The sequence below is a fragment of the Pelodiscus sinensis genome, chromosome 6 (assembly GCF_052426305.1).
Source record: "Pelodiscus sinensis isolate ZL-2025 chromosome 6, ASM5242630v1, whole genome shotgun sequence".
Lineage (NCBI taxonomy): Eukaryota > Metazoa > Chordata > Testudines > Trionychidae > Pelodiscus > Pelodiscus sinensis.
Window position 1 is genome coordinate 88,332,850 of NC_143057.1, and position 21,104 is coordinate 88,353,953.

General features: G+C 42.3%; 1 protein-coding gene across 1 annotated transcript in view; it reads left to right on the forward strand.

Annotated features, from left to right (window-relative positions):
- JMY (junction mediating and regulatory protein, p53 cofactor) overlaps positions 1-21,104 on the forward strand; it is a 143,011-nt gene that overhangs the window by 75,218 nt on the left and 46,689 nt on the right. Inside the window, exons 5-6 of the mRNA XM_006119180.3 lie at positions 10,354-10,519; positions 16,867-17,054. Coding sequence (XP_006119242.3) covers positions 10,354-10,519; positions 16,867-17,054 — 354 coding nt within the window. The remainder of the gene's footprint in view (positions 1-10,353; positions 10,520-16,866; positions 17,055-21,104) is intronic.

Consider the following 21,104-nt stretch of genomic DNA (forward strand, 5'->3'; position numbering starts at 1 on the left):
TAGTCTTCTTCACCAGATTAGGCCATTGTGTCCCCTCCTTTGGTAGTCCAGCAGGATAATGGGGCACATGAGGATTTCTTGAAGCAGGTGGCTGCTACCATGGACTTCCAGGCAGAGGAGGTGGATGGACCCATCTACACCATTTTTGGTTGCTTGGGGCAGACAGCTGAGGCTAGGAGCTGCCAAGATAGCTAAGGCATTGTAGTAAACATCCTCCTCAGTTCTCCCAATATCGAAGAGAGCAGAATGGAAATATTTTGTCCCTGCAAAAGACCATGATGTCTATATACCCACCCAACCCCAAACTTGTTAGTGGTAGTGTTAATCAGCAACAGGGAGCACCAGGGTCAACTGGTTCCAACCCCCTAAAACAAGTATTCAGACACCTGGATCTCTTTGCACAGAAACTTTGTCAGCTAGCTTCCAGTTGCGGGTGGCCAACCACCTGGCCTTGATTGCCCCATACAACTTGAGCATATGACAATCAATGGCTAAATTAGAGAATTCTTTTCTGGAGAACAGGAAGGAGTTAAAGGCTCTTGCAGAGTAGGGGACCGTGGCAGCTAGTGGCACTGCAGGCAGCCTTGGATACCACACATTTGGAGTCCAGATTCATGGCCTCAGTCATCTCTATGCATCAGTCAACGTGGCTCCTGCTCTTGTCCAGGGAGGCCCAGAGCTCACTTCTGGACCTCCTGTTTGACAGATGGCTAGTATCAGGCAGTGTCCTCGCAGGCGTTCTGTTTCAGCGTCCATGACACTCCCTGGAGAGGGGCATTGTGATGCATGGGTAACTCAGTGGTTCCATATCATCTGTCTTAGGTGGTGCCCTAGTTTAGCATTGGGCTGTCTAGGAGAGATCATTGTATCTCACAGGACAGCCACCATGCACCATAAAACTGGGCAGCTTCTAGACAATAGGGTATTGTTTGCTTGATTCTATGAGTGCTTGGAGCTCAAGGTTATATAACTTGACTAGTGGACTATAACCAGCCAAATTAAGTAAAATAAAGAAAACATCCTTAGGGTGAGGGAACATTCACACCATGACAACCAAATTATCTGAAGACCATCAACAAATCACGTAAAACTGCCATGATCAATAAGCTGAAATGACTCAATGTGGATTTCACATCCCTTTAAGAAAGATGGCTGGCATCAAGTGGCTCTCTCAGGGGAAAATGCTACATGTATTTCTGGTGGGGGGGAAAAGTGCTGAAGAAAAGTGAGAGTGGAATGGGGTTTGCCAACACAAACTCACTTCTGGGGACGATCAAGCCACTTATAATTGGATCAGAGAGAATTTTTGGCACTATGTATATTCACATCCGAAGGCTCATTGAACCTGGTGAATGTGTATGCCCCAACACTCTCCTTGTCTTCTGATCTGAAGGACCAGGTACAACCAGTTGAAGACCACCATAAGGAGGATTCCGAATCACAAATATGTTTTCCTGCCAGGGAACTTCAATGCAAGAGTGGAAACTGATTAGGAAGCATGGATAAGCGGTCTTGGTCAACACAGAACTGGTAAGATAAACAGAAAAGTTCAGAGACTGGTAGCAACTTTTTCCTATTATGACCTCTGTGTATCAAACTCATTCTTTCAGACAAAAGCTGCAAAACAGTCTATCTTGGAAACATCTCAGAACTGGTCACAGGCAACAGCTGTATCTTATCAGAAGGCATACCAACCTTAACATTATCTTCATTATTTGCAGCTCTCAAAGTGCTCACTGTAGCACAGACCACTCTTTGGTATGCAGCATAGTCAAACTTAACCCCGCCCCCCCTTCCAATCTCAACTTCCCCAAAACTCCCAAAACACTCAGATCTAAAAGTTAAAGGATGCCATTGTGGACCAAGAAAAGTCACAGTGGTACAAGAACATACTACAGCAAGCCCTTGACTCCAATGATGTGCCACAGCTGTCCAGATAAAGTGGGAGCAACTGAAGAACACAATTTATGGCACAGCTCTGTCTATCTTTGGGGGAAAAAGGAAAACTGTACCAATAACTGGTTTGATGCATATTCTATAAGCACCACTAGATCAGCTTATGCCTTATAGTTCTTCTCCATTTCTCCTCACCTCCTTTTTCTTTGAAACCTCTCACAAGGCACTGCTCTTTGAACAAGTTCAGTCTCCAATGGCTTTTATGAGTTCTGTAGAAAAGATTTTACTGCAGTATCAGGGATAGAGGATTTTTATTTCTCATATTTCCCAGTTCACAAACCCAAGGGAGACCTATCCTCAATCTCTGCAACCTCAACACATATGTCAGATATGTGAGATTCTGGATGGCCACCTTAGCGACTCTGTGTATTACATCATGACTGGTTTGCTGCCCTGGACTTTAATAGTGCTTATTTCTATGTAATAATTCTCTTGAGCCACAGGAGATTTCTTCTGTCTGTCATGGTAGACTGACACTATCCGTGCACTGCGCTTCTTTTGGTCTCTCTCTTGTCCTTGTGTTTACACTAAATGCAGGACTTTGGTAACAGCATACCGTATGAAGAGGGAAATTCATATATTCCTGGATCTGGATGGTTGGTCAATGTTGGAAGAATCCAGAGAAGTCCTCCTCTCATGTTCCATTTGCAGTACGCCTAACAGTGACTATCTAGAACTTATCCTAAACAGCAGAAAGTCAACTTTGGTCTCAACTCAGAGAATCAAGTTTTAGGCCTCTGGTAGGCTTTACGGGTTCGAAAGTGTTTGTGCTGACCAACTGATTCCACATGATTCACCCCGTTTGTCTAGAGCTGCAGTCTTAGCTCACAACCAGAGCCCCAGTATGCCTGAAATTGCTAGGCCATATGACTGAATGGATATAGTCCAGTTCACCAGATTGTGCCTTTATTCTCTTTAAATGTTGAAGTAAACCTATAATCTGAATACTCATCCCTTGGAGAGACTGGTCTGACTTTCTCCACTGATCTTGCACTTCTTATCACAGGGTAATGTGTGCCAAAGTGTTCCCTTTGCTCAATCCTCACTGATGAGGACTTTGTCGCTGATGCCGCCTCTAATAGGTTGGGGAATGCATTGGGGTCACTGAAAATTCAAGACCTGTGATCAAAACAGGATGCTTCTTGGCATATCAGTGTCCTAGAACTTTGTGCCATCTATAGTGTTTGTAAGGCCCTTCAGCATATATTGGGGCCTTCCTGGTGTGTGTTCTTACTGACAATACCACTGCAATGCATTATGTGAATAATTAGCAGAGGACACTCCCAGTGTCCTGTGTCAGGAATTGATCAGGCTTTGGCAGTTTTGTATCAGAGAAAACATTATCTCCATAGCCGATCACTTACCTAGGATCCAGAATTGCCTGGAGGATCACCTCAGTAGACATTTCTCCCTGAATCACAAGAGGTCTCTGAAGATCAGCATCCTGTGGTCCATCTTTGCAGTTTGGATATTCTGACAACTCTTTTACAATGAAAGACATGAAGAAATGCCATCTGTTTTAGGGATGTAATAGTGTAGTCAATTAACCAATAAGTAAAAGCTTATAGGTTAATACTATAGATTACATCTCTCCCACACCAGTAGATTTTTTTTAGCAGGCTGGCCAGCAGCCTGGCTCAGTCCAGGACCTACCCCTGCTGCGGCTCTGCATTTAAAGTATGTTAGGAGCCGGGCAGGCAGGCAGTCTGACTCATTTCCAGTTTGAGCCGGGTCCAGAAGCTCAGACCCCTTCCCAGATGGCTGCTGCCATCTCTCGCTACTGCCTCTGTATTGGAGACAGCAGTGTGGGGCAACAGGCAGCCAGTCCGTGAGGGGAGCTGGTTTTTAAACTGGCTCTCCTGGTGGACCAGCTCCTCCCTGGCACCCCGCACTGCTGCCCTGATACAGAAGCAGCAGCGCGGGTTAGCAGGAGGCTCTTCGGTAGTAGGGTCAGAGCTCACTGGCTGCCGGCCTCACTCCCGGAAACTATAGAATAGTCGAGTAACCAATATGAGTTAATGAGATTAATCGACTATTCAATTAACCAATATTTAACATCCCTAATCTGCTTTGCTTTCAAGAGGGTTTCAGTCCAGGTTGTTTGACAGATGACTTTTCACCTGGACTGACAATCCACACTTTTCAGGTGTTTTTTTGCAGTCATCCTTTACATAATTCTCAAACTGAAATTGGCATGTGCTAGTCTCATTTTAATGCTGCAGCATAGCCAGGACAATGGTCATTCTTTGATCTCTTTGCATTGTTAGTTGGGTGTCCCATATCTCTTCCATTTTACCCTGACTTTATGACTCAGCATCATGATCAGCTCCCTGCATCTGATGGCATATTGCTGCATTGTTAAAGGAGTAGGGACAATATTCTAGCAAATCTCTCTATGTAGTAGGAAACCTTATAGTAGAAGCATGTTTAGCCAAGTGGAAGTGATTCTTGATGAGGTAGTTAGCCTAGGAAGTTCAGCCAAAGATGGCTTCTGTCCAGGACGTCTTGGTGTACCTGTTACATTGTCAGTCTTTTGATCTTGCAGTGTGAGTGTTCATCTTGGCTGCAGTTTCAGCATTCCCTCTGTCCATTGGAAATTGGTGTTTTTGAACTTCATGGTAGCGAGGTTCTTGAAAGGAGTCACCTCCACTTCCTGGTTAAAGAAATGGTTCCCTTGTGAGGTCTTAATATTGTCTTAATGGCTCTTATGGGCCTCTCTGTTCAAGCCTCTGGCAACTTCCTTTCTCTCACCCGTGTGTCAGAAAACTGCTTTCCTTGTCTGAATAACATCTGTAAAGAGAATGTGTAAATTGCAGGCTTTGATGGTAGAACCTCCTTATATGCAGTTCTCAAAAGACAAAGTAATCCTGTGGTCACACACTGTGTTTTTTATCTGAAGCACTTTCTCTGTTTTGTTAGAACCAAGTTATGTTATGTTTTTCCCTGAACTTCATTCAACCCCAGGTGAGCAGCATCTTCACCCTGTGGATATCTGGCAATGTATGTTAGTTTGACCGTTTTGTATCCAGACCAGAAGAAGAGGCAGAGAGCCTCTTTAGATAATCTCCACGTGGGTAAATTCCTGTATTATGACCACATATGAAGTAGCTAAAACTATGCCTCTTCAAAGCGTGAGAGCTCATTTCACAAGGGTCCTGGAAAAGTTGGTGGTGTTTCTAAGTGATGTTCCTATATTGGACATTTGCAGGGCTGTTGTTTGGCCCCTCTGTGCATATGTTTAAATACACTGTGCCATTATTACTGCATTGAAATTGGATGCAAACTTTGAGGCTGTTGGCAATCCTCAGTTAAATAGACTCCGAGCCCCACCTCTGAATGCTGTTTGAGTGTTACCTACAGGGAAAGTGTGGCTGCATCTACTCAAAACATAAAAAATGATTACTTTTGTGTATTAAAACTGTTGTTGCTTGAGATAGTGGCACAAGCATGTGTTCAGTAACCCTCTCTGCATCAGAATATATGGGTACTGCTAGGTAAAGTTCTCTGGCTTTGGTGCTGCAGGCATGCATACTCATATATGTCTGCTTCACATTTGAAGAATAACAATTACATTATAATTATATTACAATATAGGTAAAGAATAAAGCTAAGATTTTAGTTATGGATATTTTTAGTTAAAGTCACAGACATGGGCACTAAAGAAAAATTCATGGAAGTTTGTAACTTATCTGACTTTTACTAGAAATAGCCAGGACAAAATGGGGAGTTCAGCTATGGAGTCCACAGAAGTGAGGCAGCAGTGAGGGCTGTTTAAAGCTCTGGTGCCTCCTGTTTTCCAGGCAGCTTGGAACTAGCCTTCCCCACTCCCCTCCCCCCCCCCCACATCACAGAGGTCACAGAAGTCACAAACTCAATGACTTCTGCAACCTCCATGAAAAAAATTGTACCTCTAGTAATGAACCATTTTTGACAGTTCCACTATTTTCATCTAGTAGTGCAACGGTGACCAACCTGCAGCTCATGAGCCACATGCGGCTCTTTTCTCCCACCCCCCTTTAATTCCCCCCAGGGTGCAGCTCTTTGCCCAGAATGGGTTGGCCATCCCTGTAGTAGTGGATTAGTACCATTGTTAAGATTCTTTTTTTCTAATTTATTTTTTATTATTCTTTACTGTTCTGCCAGAGGCTTCTGTTTGTGTCCTTTTGCTTCCCTCACCAGTTCTTATGTTCATTACTATCAACTTACATGTGTGTCTGTGTATGTTTTTATAGTTATCGTTGCTTCCCCTTTAAGCCAGGTTGAATTTATTTCTTTAAACTTTTTCTTTAAGTTTCTTTCCTAGTTGTGATGTTTGGACATTTAGCACAACTATCTTAAACAATTTCCAGTTATCATTCTTATTTTTTGGTTTAATTCTTTCTTCCAGCTACTTGGCTCATAATTGTTTTTCAGCTTTGAGGAATTGGTCTTTATTATTTACGCACATAGCTTATGTGATCAAATTATGATTGCTCATACCAATCTTAACATTAATTTTTGGTTCTGATGTTCTTTACTCATTCAGATGACACTTAATATAGAATTCCCCTGTGTTGGATGCAGCACTATTTAAATTATGAAAGTATCTATAATATTTAGAAATTCCAAGGCTATTTTGTACTGGGAGCATGAGATTTGTTATATACATTGCTCAGATTTAACCACTTATGGTGGACTTCAATCTTTTTATTCCTCATGCAGTGTTTCCTAGTCAGTGTGCTTCAGAACACTGGTGTGCCATCGAGCATAAACAGATGTGCTGTGGAATTTTGGACAAGTCACATGTGTGTGAGATTCTAATTATTTTAATTAGTGTCAAAACCAAATCACATTCTGATGTTGCTCTTTAGATGTATGTGTGTAAGGCAGATGCTACATCATACTATTCTCCAATGAGCCTATTGTTTGCATGGGAGTATGTGGGAGCCATGTTTTATCAACGGTTAAGTTATAGTTGTGAATTTTGAATTGAAAACTCTAAAATGGACAGATATTTTAAAAAGGAATTCTGGAGTCTCCACATCTACTTTCAATGATGAAGCTGAACATGGACTTAAAGTCAAAGTTTAATAACTCTTAAGACTTATTTGCAATGTGGATTTTTGTTTACATGTAAACCATCTTGTCCTCTTCTGCAATGTCTCATGTGTGAAGAGACACTTTCAGTGCTGCCAACTATGTTAAAACACCTCATAAACAAACATCCGTTCCTTGCCAAAGAGGACAACTTTTTTCTGGCATTTAAAGGTTCAGAATGAAAATGATGAGTCTGTGTAACTGTTTCTGCTACAGTGCTGGAAAACAAGATACTTGATTGCTGAGTTTGTAGTGAAGCCAGAAAAACTACACACAGTTGCAGAGACCTACATTTTATCAGCATGCAGTAAAATAGTGACAGTAACGTTAAGTGCAAATGCAGTCACTGAAATCGCAGAAGTTCCCCTTCCAGATAATGTGATAAGTTGATATGTTGATGACATGTCAGCTGATATTGAGACTCTGCTCTAAGAAAAAAATAAAATCAAACAGACAATTTACATTTATCAACACATATCAGTGGTCATGCTCAACTGTTGGTGAATATCAAGTACATTGATGCTAATGGTATAAGAAAGTTATATTCTGCAAACAACTGCCAGGTCACATGACTGGAGAGGAAATTGTCAGGGTGATAATGGCTTACCTTGATGAGGGAGAACTGTACTAGAAAAATTGTTGTAGTGTTTGCACAGTTGGGGCTGCCTCTCTGACTGTCAAAGTGAAGAGGCTTGCAGGCAAGGTCAGTGATGAAAAACAGATGTTCTGGTGACCCACCATTTCCTGTATTAAGAATTGGTTGTGGCAAAAACACTGCCAGAAGAACCTTTTTAGTTAATGCTACATGGAGCACTAAGGATAATGATCTAAATAAAATCACAGCCTTTAAAATGTTCCCTTTTCAGCAGACAGCCAGAGTCTACTTTTATACACAGAAATATATTGGCTTCCCCATGGAAAAGTTCTCTCATTTGTATGAGATAAAAAATTAATTCTTAACTTTGGAGGAATCCGCACACACGTACTAGATCTCTAATGTGGCATGGTATGTGAAACTTACTTACCTGGCTGATCTATTCCACCATCACAACGAGCAGGAAAATATCATTTCCCACTGCAAACATGGCGGATCCTACTTGGGAGCATTTTGGTCAGTGTCATTTCTTAACATCTGAAAGGTCACGAAGAAAAATTCTTCTCGTATTTTCCTTCAGCTTTTACAAAATATTTTGATTACGTCAGAGATCCTTTCTTAGAACTTCCATTGCAAAGGAACTGAATCTTACAAAAATAACTGAAGAGCAACATACCAAATTAAGGCTGGACTGAACTTTAAAATGAAGTTTGGTGATAGGCCTTTGGATTCATTCTGATTGTTGGTGGCAGATTAATACTCCATAATCTCACACCACATTCTCTCTCTTCTGTTGCTGTTTTCAGTAGCATACCTGCTTAAGTTTAAACTTGTCTTGCATCAAACACCAAAGGGCATTTGAGTTTGCTAGAGCAAAAGCTCCAAGTTGCATTGTCGTCATTTTCTTTCAGGATTCAATGAGTCTGTGCATCATGGCAAGTTCAAATTTCTTATCAAAAGTAAGGTTTTTTTTGTGGTAATTTTACCATGCCACACAAATTTTATTAAGTGAATCTTAGACTGAAAAAGATTAGGAAACACTGCTCTAGTGTGACCTTGTGGTCTGTAGCAGACACCAACTAATACCCTATTTTCTGCCTTATCTGTTAGATCAGTTCTTAAGTGCTTATGATCATTTTCTTCTAAGTTGCCAGTGACTTAGGAACCTCTTTGGATAGAGTGCTAGTCCACGTTTGCCCACTCCATGTTTAAATCTTATATGGCAACATGCCTAGATTAGTTCAGAAAACTATTTAAAGATAATTTCAAATCAGTAAAAATTTGAGAACCAGCTTATGGTTTACTATTGATTTAAGTGTACAAGTTTTAACCCATGAGGATCCTATCATAGCTTAAAAACTGAAAGGTAAATTGTTTTGTTTTTTTTATTAAAAAATACTTTTACCTTATGTTTTTCATTTTCTCACCAGATGGCCCTACTTCCAGATTGAGGATTTATAATGTAGATGTTTGATTCTGTAGCCTCAGGAAAAGAGACTGGTCAGACTAGGAAAATATATTCAGCTGAAGCCAAAATGTCTTTCTCTCCTTCCTTGAGAGAAGATCTAGACTCAGTGACTGGCGGTGACTATTTTGTTAGGAATTTGGGTTTAGCTTTATCAGTGACTGGTAGATGGAAGGAGAACCAGAGAAATACAGAGGCTAGATTTTTCCTGTAAAATGAAGCAACAGATGAGAGAATTCCTTTCAATATCAGCTGACTGTGCAGTTCTGAATTCGTACCCCTGACGTTCCATCGAAATAGTATGTGGCGGCTATGCATACTTGCCTATCATTCAAAAAGGAAAAGCTTGGAATTTTCAGTTTGGCTGTTTCCTGTAACCTTGTCCTACATGTTCCTTTCTGACCTATTACCAGAAAATTTGACATAGTTGTTTTAAACCTGGAAAATTCGCTATTCTCTAATTTACTCTCAAAACAGTGAAGCTCAAGAACTGTCAACTTTTCTCCCTGACTAAAAAGAATCCAATGTCCTGTTCTTTCTTCTGTTCATTGCTGCAGCACTGGATGTCCTGAGATTTTTGAAGGCAGGCTTGAGAAACGGCACAAAAACCTGTGGTTAGGCAGGTATGCTGTTTTATGTCTGCATTTAGGAAGTTAGCCACATAGTGTGTGAGTGAAAAATGTAGAGTTGTATATTTTATTTGCTAAAAGACTCGTCAGTTGTTGTCCCACTAAGAGAAAGACACATTTAGTCTTTGTTTTTAAGTTCACCATGACATAAACTGTCAATCTTAATTTCAGTTTTCTAGATTTTGTTGGTATAACCTATAACAATTTAAAAACATTTTTGCATCTAAACTGACATAGTACTGAACATTTACATTAGACCTCTATTGCCCTGTTTACAGAAACAAAAGAAAAATATGAAATACGGAAATAGAAGAAAGAGGAGGTTGGGAGTGTACTTGACTCTCCTCATCCTGAAAAAACAGGCAGTCAAACTGTAACTTGATGTGTTAGATCTCCTAGTGCTGTGCTGAAAATGTTGAAAATTACATCTGAAATTGTGAGAGTAGTTAGAAGTTCTCCTTTAGCATTAGATTAATCATGCTTACAATAACCTGAACTGTTTCTCTTACAACTACTTTTCGGCACATTTTAATTTTTTTAAATGTAAAGATGAATATCTAGATCTTGGTTTTTGTTTTACTTGGATCCTATAATCATGTATTGTTCGCCTTTTTCTTCTTCTCTCCATTCAGATGCAGAGTTTGCAAGGTGGCACAGAAGCTATAGCCCAGTTGGACCGGTTAGAAGCTGATTATTATGATCTTCAACTTCAGTTGTATGAAGTGCAGTTTGAGATCTTGAAGTATGAAGAACTGCTGCTGACAGCACAACTTGAAAGCATCAGAAGACTAATATCAGGTGCAGTACACATTTTATATGCCTAATCTGTTACCCAGCACCATATTAGTATTGGAACTGTAAAAGGAATAATCGACAATTTTAGCATTCTTTAAATAAGTAAAGATTTAGGACTTTGAATACAAGTACAATTAATCTGCATCAGGAGGAGATAAAAGTTTGTTTTTATGTTTTGGTTTGTCTCCTTCAGTTGGAATCTCATATCTAACATCTGATGCAGTTGGAAAAATTCGGGCTAGAAAGGAGGGAATTATTTTCTAATTGTTCTTGTGTACTGAGGGTTTGCCTTACAAGAGTTTTTGCTTTCAATTTTTTAAATGAGTGTTTAAGAGTAGCACATGGCAATCAAGGAGGCTTCATACTAATCAGAATTCCTTAGCTTAGCTTTTGACATCTTTTGAAACATGTTATGTTGCTCTTGTAACAGATCAGGGGTGCACAAGCTGTAACCCCCTCGACCTCATGTAGCTCACAAATCATTTAAAACCAACACACAGAGATGGTGCAGAGAATTTGTAATGTGTGTCCAGCCTGGTTTTCTGGGTTTTCTTATGCTTATACTTTTTACTTAGATATTGGCTCTCTGTATCAGTTCTAAAGGACTTGTGGAATGAATGTTTGTTAGAAAAGTCATTCTGGAGCATAAGTTTTCAAATGTGCTCATTGTGAATTACATCTTGAGATTCAGCACCTCCTAGGACCTTTTCTTCAGTTCCCAATAGTGTGAATTGCCTCTTCTTACGTGTGATTCTATGGCAGTTACTGTAATTGAGGCTGAGGGACTTGGGTCTGTTTAGTCTGCAGAAGCGAAGAGTGAGGGAGGGACTTGATAGCAGCCTTCAACTTCCTGAAGGGAGGTTCCAAAGAGGATGGAGAGAGGCTGTTCTCAGTAGTGACAGATGGCAGAACAAGGAGCAATGGTCTCAAGTTGTGGTGGGAGAGGTCCAGATTGGATATTAGGAAAAACTATTTTACTAGGAGGGTAGTGAAGCATTGAAATGGGTTACCTAGGGAAGTAGTGGAGTCTCCATCCCTAGAGGTGTTTAAGTCTCGGCTTGACAAAGCCCTGGCCGGGTTGATTTAGATGGGATTGGTCCTGCCTAGAGCGGGGGGCTGGACTTGACGACCTTCTGAGGTCTCTTCCAGTTCTATGATTCTATGATAAGGGGATGGTTGGATGAAATAACATGATCTTGGTAACTAATTGACCATTCATTATCAGTTGGAAATAGGTCAATGGAGGTATGATAGGAGTTGCTATAGGGAACTTTCTGGGTATCTGGCTGGTGAGTCTTGCCCATATGCTCAGGGTTTAGCTGATCGCCATATTTGGGGTCAGGAAGGAATTTTCCTCCAGGGTAGATTGGCAGAGGCCCTGGAGGTTTTTCGCCTTCCTCTGTAGCATTGGGCACAGATCACAGCTGAAGGACTCTCTGCATGTTGGGGCCTTCAAAGTATTTGAAGGCTTCAATATCTGAGACATAGGTGAGAGGATTATTCTGAGAGGGGTGGGCGAGATTCTGTGGCCTGCACTGTGCAGGGGGTCAGACTAGATGATCATAATGGTCCCTTCTGACCTTAAAGTCTATGAGTCTATGAGCCCATAACAAGTGAGCTTAATACGTTTTTATCTGTCTTTTAAGAAAGTTTAGCAGTCAGCCTACTCATCTGTCTGCAAGCCATGTTTAAGTGTTCAATAGAGAACTCCTTGTTCTCAGACCACAGACTGGGAACCTTTGCCTTAAGACAGTGTTTCTCAACAATGGTACGAGTACCCTTAGGGGTACTCGAGAGAATTCTGGGGGGTATGTCAATCCAACTGAAATTTGGAGAACTGAATTTTTATTTTAAGTTGTATAGTGTTTTATTTTTGTACTTTTTACACCCAAAAATGTCATCGCCCTCCCGGCTATGATTAAGTTGTTTAAACAAATGCGTTGCAACGGTAGACAAAAAAAATTGTCTGAAAACTGTAGGTACTTGGGGGTACTTATACATTTTTTTTAAAGGGGTACTTTATTAAAAAAAAAAGGTTGAGAAAAACACTGCTTTAGGATATGATTCTAGTTCTGATCCTGATGCCAGTGTGGATTACTTTCATGAAGCCAGAAGGGAACCTAACTAGTAAGAGAGCGGAGGAAAAAGTAGCTAAATTAGTTTTCGTTGAATTATTAGGAGAACTATAATGTTATGTTGACTTTCATGTTTGGAAGGTTCACTGAGTAATTTGAAGGAGCTCTGAGTTCAGGTATGTTGTCATTGGCACTGAGATTCAGTTTGGATATTGAGGTATATTTCACTATTACCAACTCTTCTGTTATAAGTGGAACAGTGGACCTGCTGTAAAAGAATCAATATCCTTTTTTGCTCATGGTAGACTTTCACAAGCTTTCAGATTATTACAGAATTGAAAATCTTCATAGCTGACTGCTTATCTTACCCCCAATATTTTAAGTTTTAAAAATATTCTTATTTCACAGTTTTACATTAAACAGTTATCCAGAAAGCTTAAAAGAGTTTGTCTGACTTTATTGAATCAAACAGTCTGTGTTAGGCATTCGTGTTTTTCAATAAACAGCAACACTAAACGCAAGTTAGGACAGAATACTGGAAAAATACGGTTCTAGTTTAACTACTTAATTTGGAATTTATCCAGCAAAAGGTAGCTAATGCAGTTAGTCTTGTGTAAAATCACATGATTTTTAAGTAGACACATGTGGTTAATATTATCCTCTGAAAGATGGCATCTCTCAAACTACAGTGGCCTGTAACAGACGTGATTTATAACTGACTCAGAGACCGTGCTGTTGTTTGGATCATCAATCCTACTTCTTTTAAAGTACAGTTATGATAAAAGTAGCAGCCTTCTTATGGAACAGATCTGTGTTATGTACATTTTCGTAACCACTGTCAGCTGGAACTTCTTTTTACTCATGTAAGTTACATTTACACTGTCGTGCCGTGAGAATGGAGTTGGATTCTGTTCTGATTTCTGCAATATCAGCAGAATTAACTAAATTCTGATTGAAAGCCAAAACACAACTTTACTTCAGAATCTAAGCTTGAATATCTGGGTTGGTATTTATGGCAGTAAGACCCAGTGCTGAGTGTTCACTGTCCTTCCTGTTTGAGTCACCTGCACTGAGCTCCCCTCCAAGTAGCTTCCTTTGATCTGCCTGCAGCAGAGGATAGAGAGGGATTGTCTCTCCCTTACCTAGGAATTCACAATGAACTATTCTTTTTTTTTCCTTGATGAGAGGTTAGAAGGCAAATGTTTTAACTCAAACGCTGTAATGAATGTATTGTTATTCCACTTTAAGCCAGAGAGACTATAGTGAAAAATCTCTATTATTTTTTTTCCCTATGGGATAACAGAATGACATCCCCCCCCCATGGGCACTGAAGTCCCCCAAAGCCACCTGGCAGCCCATTCTGGGCAGATTCTGCTTCTTAAGGGTTCTGCCTGCTCAGCTCTGGCTGGTGCGAGGTCCACTGGCAACAGGAAAGGAGGCAGGCTCCCACACCCTGGGGTGCCACAGTTTGTTCCAGGGTCATACTTGGTGCTCATGGACTCCTGGGTCAGCAGGTTCAGGAAAAGCACCAGGCACAGGGAAGGACCTCTCGCGTCCCTGGCTGCCCACTGCCCCATCCTCTGCTGTGCCCCGAGTGGCCACGTCCCGAACCCAGCACCAAGCCACCCTGGTGAAACCCAAGCCTCACCTGTTTCCTAAACCCACGCTGGCTCCCTCCTTCCTGCCCAGCCACATGCGGAGCTGCAGCTGCGAGCAGTGCTTCTGCAAGGTGGGGGAGGAGATGCTCTGTAGCACTGATCTAGGTGTCCCATGCCCCCTTTGTTTGGTGCTGCAGCCATGCCTGCCCTCCTCCCCTGCGTGGTTGGGGCACCAGTGCTGGCTTCCTGCTGCAGGGAGGAGACTGGGAGTAGGGGTGGAGAGAAAGCCCTGAGCCTCACTACACGAGGAAGAACAGCTCCCCTTCCCGGGCTTGGAAAACAGCAGCACAGGAGCATGCTGTCTGAAGTAGGGATGTTAAATATTAGTTAATTGAATAGTTGAGTAATTTCATGAATTCTTATCAGTTAGTCGACAACTCTATAGTCTCTGGGAGCGGGGCCGGCAGCCAGTGCGCTCCGGCCTCACCCCTGAGAAGACCCCTGCCGCTATGCACTGCTGCCACTGTATCAGACAGCAGCACGGAGTGCCAGGCGGGAGATGGTCCGAGAGGGAGCCAATTTAAAAACCAGCTCCCCTTGTGGACGGGCTGCCTGTTGCCTTGTGGTGCTGCCTCTGATACAGAGGCAGCATCATGGGGTGGCAGCAGCCCCTGTTTAGGGGGTGGTCTGAGCTCCCGGAGCCAGCGCAAGCTGGAACTGAGAAGGGTTGCCTGCCCACCTGTCTCCTAATACACTTTAAATGCAGAGCTGCAGCAGGGTCGATCCCAGATCCAGCACAAGCTGGGACTGAGCCGAGCTGCTGGCCAGCCTGATAAAAAATGTACTGGCAAGTGTGTGTGTGTGGGGGGGGGAAGGGGTAAGGATGCATGTAGTCTATAGCATTAAGCTATAAGATGTTGCTAATTGGTTAATTGACTACACTTTTACATCTCTAGTCTGGAGGCTTTTCCTGTGCTCCCATTGGCCAGAATCTGGCTAATGGGAGCAGTGGGAGGCCAATCTGAAGACAAGTAAGTACCTGCCACCCCTTCATGCCCAGATCCTAAACGTCCAGCCCACTCACTTACCCCTCCCCGCTGCTGCTGAGACCCCGCATCCCCAGCCCACTCCTCTCCGCTCCTCCCCCCGCCAAGACACCTTGCACCTAAGCTCACTCCTGCCTCCTCCCCAGCCAGAAATCCTACCCCTGGCCTGTTTCTCCACCCTTTCTTGCTCCTGCATCCTCTATTCTTGCACTCTTAGCCCCTCCTGCATCTCACCTCCTGCACCCCTCATCCCTCATGCTGGCAGCCTTATCCCACACATTTACCCCTCATTTTTGGCCCCACCTCAGAGCCTAGGGAGCCCACAAAATCCACTAACCCTGGAACCCCAGAAGAGATAATTTGGTCTGAGGTCCTGGCCCTGCCCTCCCACATGAGGCTGGAGCACCAGGGGAGTGAGATGTTTCATTTGGGGGCCGTATCAGTGAGGGTTGAGGGTTTTTGGAAGGGCTTTTTTTCCTTCTCACTTGTGTGGTCCCCAACTCACTTTTCTGTGGGTTAGTGGCCCCAGATCCAAAAAAGGTTCCCTACACCTGCCATAAATAAAGACAATGTTGAAACCTTGTTGTGTTGGACATCTTTTACTTTATTTAAAATCAAGCCTGGCCAAAAAGGCCTTAAATAGGGCCCAGCCCCCATCTGGCTACAGCATCCTATCCCTGGCCCTGATCCTGGGGGAGGCTCTGCGGATTGTGCCCCCACTCACTCAGCTGTGGCAAAGAGAGGAGGAGAGGCCACGATCTGGCTGTGGCAGACAGAGAAGGCTGGCAAGTGTAGCAAGCAGGAGGCACAGCCCCCTAGTACACATTTAAAATGATAGGTAGTGATAAAACTTTTGGTAATGTCATTGTCCTCTCAAGTGTAGGGTCTTCCACTATGTGTAACCTGGCGACGCTATTTCCAATGAGCAGAAGCTGTGACTGAAACTTTCTGATAGACAATATGACAATCTCAAAATTTCTCTTTCATGGAATATATGAGAGATGTGAAGGATAGTCCCACAATAGAAACACTAGGAAGTGGTCATGTTTCTTGAATTTACATTGGCGATCATATGGGATGGCTTTGCAGCTAAATTTTCCCCTCGTGTTAGTTAAGGTGATATGCATTCAGGGGCATAGTGTTAAGATGTGGCGTTATGGAAAGTCTCACACTCCCTGGATGTGGTACACTAAGACCATTTACAGAGAGAATAATGAATCTGCTCTATTACCTTAACTAATAAGCCTTTGGCTTTTAGCTCAGGTGGTAGTCTCCTGCACTAAGCTCCAGAGGTCCCAGGTTCAATTCTGCCCACAGGTGACAGCGTCTGTCTGAACTATGTTTTCTTCAAATTTGTTCTTATAGTGGTACCTGTGCTGTTAAAAATCCATGTCAATTATGTACTTCCTGTTCTTATGTTTTAGCTAAATGTAGAGCCTTACAAGGTTGTGCCCTTTCAGTATCTTGCATTGAACTGTTACCTTTGCTAAAGCCACCAGCTCCTCCTGTACATTGTCTAATGTGGGTTTGAATATTAAACATAAGCATAACCCTCCCACCCCCATCAACTTAGTGTTTTTGTCAATCATATACACTGATTTGACTTTTTATTTCTGACACTTTAAAAACAGAGAAGAAAGATGAAGTGGTGTATTATGATACTTATGAAAGTATGGAAGCCATGCTCGAAAAAGAAGATATGGCAACATCTATGCACTTACAAAGAGAGGAACTGCAGAAGTTGCAACAGAAAATCCGCCAGCTGGAAGCAAGGCGTGGACGCATTTCAGCCAAGAAAGCCTACCTCAGAAACAAAAAGGTAATATTAAATTATACAGTTTTTCTCTTAACATACTTCCCCTTTTTAGTAAAACCACGGAGGTATCCAGTCTTGGATGGGAGTAGGAATGTAAAATCCCAGTTAATCAGTTAACCTGTTAAACATTGTTTAACTGATTAAATGGATCCATGTGGAGGGTGGCCCCTCTGCTGTGGGTGGGGGCTGCTTCTTCTCAGCTAGGCTCACCACAGAAGAGGGCTGCTTTGGCTAGAGTGCCCCCTTGCCCGAGCCGGGGTTGTTCTGTCTGAAGCAGGTAGGGGACTGCTTCAGCCCACCAGTTAACCATAACTGGTAAGCATCACCCGGTAAAGGTGATGCTTTCGCATTAACCATTCACATCCCTAGATGAGGGGCTGTCATGGCTCCTTCCCCACTCTGGCACGATAAATGCAGAAGTGGGGGCCCACAAGTACCCCAAAACCTTATCTTTCTAGGCTTTGGTTTTAAAAAAAACTTCTCCCAAAATCTTAACAACCTAGATTTTGGGGATAAAACTCTGCTGCCCCACCCAAGCAATGATAAAGAAACCAGGGAGAGACTACTTGGGATATCTCATCCCTAAAGTAAAAAGGACACACACATTAACCAACACCAGGTTAATAAAAAGAAAAGAGAGAGAACTTTTATCACCACCACAATATTCCTGTTGCAAGCATAATGACTAGATGGAATAGTCACCAGTAATACTCATGGGGAAACTCCACCATGGGCCTAGAACTTAGTTACAAAGGAAAGCAAAACCATTTTTAAAAATAAGTGCACAGACATCAGATCCCATTTTCCAAACCATAAAACAATAAAACCTGATGGATTTATCTAAACTTTACCCTACTTACAGAAGAGTGAAGAGTCTATTCTTAGAGGGAGACATTCTGTCTGACTCCCTCAGTAGCTGGAGAGAAACTGCTTAGCACAAAGGAGGGAGAAATCAAACATTCCTTTGTCCTAGTTTGAAATTCCTATTTACATTCCTATTGGCCAACTCTACCCCTTAATCTCCAGGCTGCTGGCTAACCTTCATGATTATGATGGGCCCACACTGAGGATATGGCTACATTGGGGGAGGGGAGGTATTGAACAAAGTATGCAAATTACACTCACATTTGCATATCATCTTCTGTTTTTTTCTTTCTGGAAGAGGATTTTTCGATATTTGGCCCATCTACATGGGGCCAAATGTTGGGGGGGGGGGGGAAACCTTGTGGAAGCCCCCTGTACATCATTTTGTTTTCCTGGCTCGACACCCAACGTACGCAGGGTGGGAGCGAGGGGATTGGCAGGGAGTGGACTGGCACTTTAATTTAAAGGGGTCACAACAAAATGTTCCTGACTTTTTTTTGTCAACAACAATTTTCTTGGCCGTGGGGGTTGCGAATTAAAAAAGGCTCAGCACCACTGTTCTAGGATAAGGGAAATAGGACACCAAGTTTTTGATTATCCTTAAAATTATGGTATCCTCAGCTTTCACTGTGGAACTATAAAGGAGTTTTGCAGCAGTTCAACCTCATTCTGTACCCCACAATTACAGCGCTTATTCTTTGAGCACATAATTCATTTTAGATGATTTGTAAATTGGTTGATTAAAAATGGGTCCTTTTTTGTTTCTTGTAGCTTTAATAAGGAAAAACCTGACTCTTCAGACTTCTAGTATAATAAAAAAAAAACCTTGTTTTTAAATAAGTTTCAGTTAAAATTGGAGATATTTATTAAGTTTGTTTATTTTGGTGGCTGCTGCTGTTCTTCATAACTGAAAGTTTCTCCTTTAGTAGAGGCTAATACTCATCTACAAGGAATTCCTCCACAAATTGTCATCTTTCAAAATATCTGCTCGTTGGAGCCCAGTCTACCCACTAATATGTTCTTCACAAAATGGCTTTCATCTCTGATTGTTCTCAGTGCGGTGAAGCCCCCAGGCTGCCTTTTGCAAAGATGGCCACTGTCCTCATTCACCTGCTGCTCAGCGATTCTCTCTGCCTTATAACAGTTTAGGCTATGTCTAGACTGCAGGCTTCTTTCGGATAGTTGAGTGGACTAGTCGCTTCCCTCCCTTGCTGCTTCTATCAGAAAGAGGAAGCGGGGGAGTGAGGGGAAGAATAGGGTATTTGAAGGTGGCAGCGTCACTTGGAGGTTGGGGCCAGTGGAGGAGTCCCTAGCTGATCCCGGGCTCCATGCAGCACTGCCGCTTTAAAATGCTTCAAGGAGCCTGATGCTGGGCATTCCCCAGCTTACCCCAGGCTCCACACGGTGCTGCCACTTTGGAATACCTTTGGAGCATAGAACCAGTGGGGGACTGCGGAAACACCCTATTGACTAACAGAATAGTCGATGCAATAGTCGATTAGTCAATTATTTGAAATTTAAGATCCACATACTAAATTTGAAGAACAGCTGAAGAATTAATACAGAAACTGAGCAGTTATCAGCTAGCTAACTTTATATTTGTTTTTGTATGTACTACTTGCTTTTCAGTCATCAGTGTCTCACCTATCTTATTCAACATTGCATGGGAAGAACACAAATAGAAAAATTTCCCTTGTTACTTAATCATGTGAAATAGTTAGCTCTGTCAACAGATTCACTTATTTGGATTTTTTTTTTGTCTGAGTGTTTTGGTGCCTTTTTAATGTGCCTTGCTTTTCAGATAGTAAAGAAACACATGCAGTATAACATATATTTAATCATGCAGAGTTGACCAAAGATTCTACTTTTAGGCAGAAAGGATAGGGGTCATCAGTAGCCCTATGTCATTAGATAGCAAGTTTTATGGGAAAAAGCTCCTTAGGCTGTTGAGGATGAGTATCTAGGTCAAAGTGTTTTGGTTACTCAAACTAATTTTAAATTTCATTATTGACTTTGTTTCTAATTTCATACTCTCCATTAAAACTCCTAGCAATTATTGAAAGGAAATAACATCCAGTGACTTTGAGACTCATGTTAAGTAAGGACTATAGGTATGGAAGTACCACTGAACTATTTTTTGCAAATGGTGGTATTAACACTTACCTGCAGTTCCATAGATGTATAGAGTGTACAAACCTGTAAGAAGACAAGGTTCCCATGCTGAGAAACTAGGCCATGTCTACACCATGAAATAAGGTCGAATTTATTAAGGTTCCCAGTAGGGAGACTGGTGGCGACTTTGAGAGCAATGCACTATTTATGCTCCCAGTACACCTTTTGGGACCAAAAGTGTTCCAGTACATGGTTTAGTCCGCATCCCATAATGCACTTGTCTACTCCTCTTCTCCTCGCCTCTTTGCTTGAGATCAACAGGAAACAGGGCTGTGGTTACCCACACAGATGCAAGAGCAATGTGTGCACGGACCCACTCCTGGATCCTGTTGTGCATTGAAACATTGTGATGATATTTACCTTGATGACCCATCCTATTCCTTGCTCTCATGGCTCATGAAGCCATAGATGGGCAGCCTGGATCCCAATAAGAAGCAGTTCAACTACAGATTGAACAACTACAGCTTGAAGGTGGAAAGTGCTTTTGGATTTTTCAAGTGAAAGTTTAGGAGTCTACTGACTAAACTAGTCCACAGTGAACTCAACATTCTTTTTAGGGTGGCAGCCTGCTGTGGGCTCCATAATATTTGAGAGAGAAAGGGAAGAGAGAGAAAGGGAAGAAAGCTATCTGGCAGGGTGGGGGCTGTGCACCTAGCCAGAGATTTTGAGCAGCCAGACACCAGGGCAATAAGGAGAGTACAGGGCAGGGCATTGCAAATCAGAGAGGCGTTCAAAAAAGTTTTATGAATGGCTAGTTGAGTCCATGTTGCTTTCAACGAGGCGCCCCTAAACTTAGTGCATTTGTAACCCCACCTTGACCCCTGCAATAGAAGCAATAAAGATATTGTTCAGAAGTAATGTTTATTTAGGGAACACAGCAAGAACAGAAAAGGAGTCCATGGTGGGCACCTTGGTGGATGGGAGTGGGAATGAGAAATGTGATAAGGAAAGCCTCTTGCTTTGCAACACTCTGGAGGTTGAGTGTGGGGCTGCCTTTGAGGTTTCCTGCCCCCCCAA